Source organism: Buceros rhinoceros, unplaced genomic scaffold (assembly GCF_000710305.1).
Source record: "Buceros rhinoceros silvestris isolate BGI_N320 unplaced genomic scaffold, ASM71030v1 scaffold32508, whole genome shotgun sequence".
In the NCBI taxonomy this organism is placed as follows: Eukaryota; Metazoa; Chordata; class Aves; order Bucerotiformes; family Bucerotidae; genus Buceros; species Buceros rhinoceros.
Genome location: NW_010425698.1, coordinates 1,987 through 2,379, shown reverse-complemented (window position 1 = coordinate 2,379; position 393 = coordinate 1,987). Strand labels below are relative to the sequence as shown.

Here is a 393-nt window from a genome sequence, read left to right as displayed (position 1 = left end):
CGGGGAGGAGACAGGTGGAGAGAACCACCTTCCCTGTAATCAGGCTACGATGAAAGACCCTCTCGGCTGCAGAGTTCCTCATGGATGCGGTTAATGCCAGAGGACAAACCTTCCCCTTTGATGCCGTCGGGGGAATAACTGTTGTCTTGTTTTCAGATCCCTGAGAATCTTGTTGCAGTTACGAAACAAGCTAAGGCAGCACAAGGGGTACGGTCCTTCCCCTCGACTACCCAAGCATTTCTGCTCTCGTTTGTGAGCTGTCGCTAATTACTTTTACACTGGGCTGTCACTAATAACACCTTTGCTACTACAGTTCATCCTCGCCCCCGAGTCGAAAGGCAGTGAAAGCCCGAGCGCGGGCTGAAGTTCTGAGCATCCTCACCGACGCAGCAG

At 52.7% G+C, this 393-nt stretch overlaps 1 protein-coding gene across 1 annotated transcript in view; it reads left to right on the top strand.

Moving 5' to 3' along the window:
• PEX11G (peroxisomal biogenesis factor 11 gamma) overlaps positions 1 to 393 on the top strand; it is a gene marked incomplete at its 5' end in the record, with an annotated part of 1,128 nt that overhangs the window by 364 nt on the left and 371 nt on the right. Inside the window, 2 exons of the mRNA XM_010141242.1 lie at positions 157 to 207; positions 314 to 391. Coding sequence (XP_010139544.1) covers positions 157 to 207; positions 314 to 391 — 129 coding nt within the window. The remainder of the gene's footprint in view (positions 1 to 156; positions 208 to 313; positions 392 to 393) is intronic.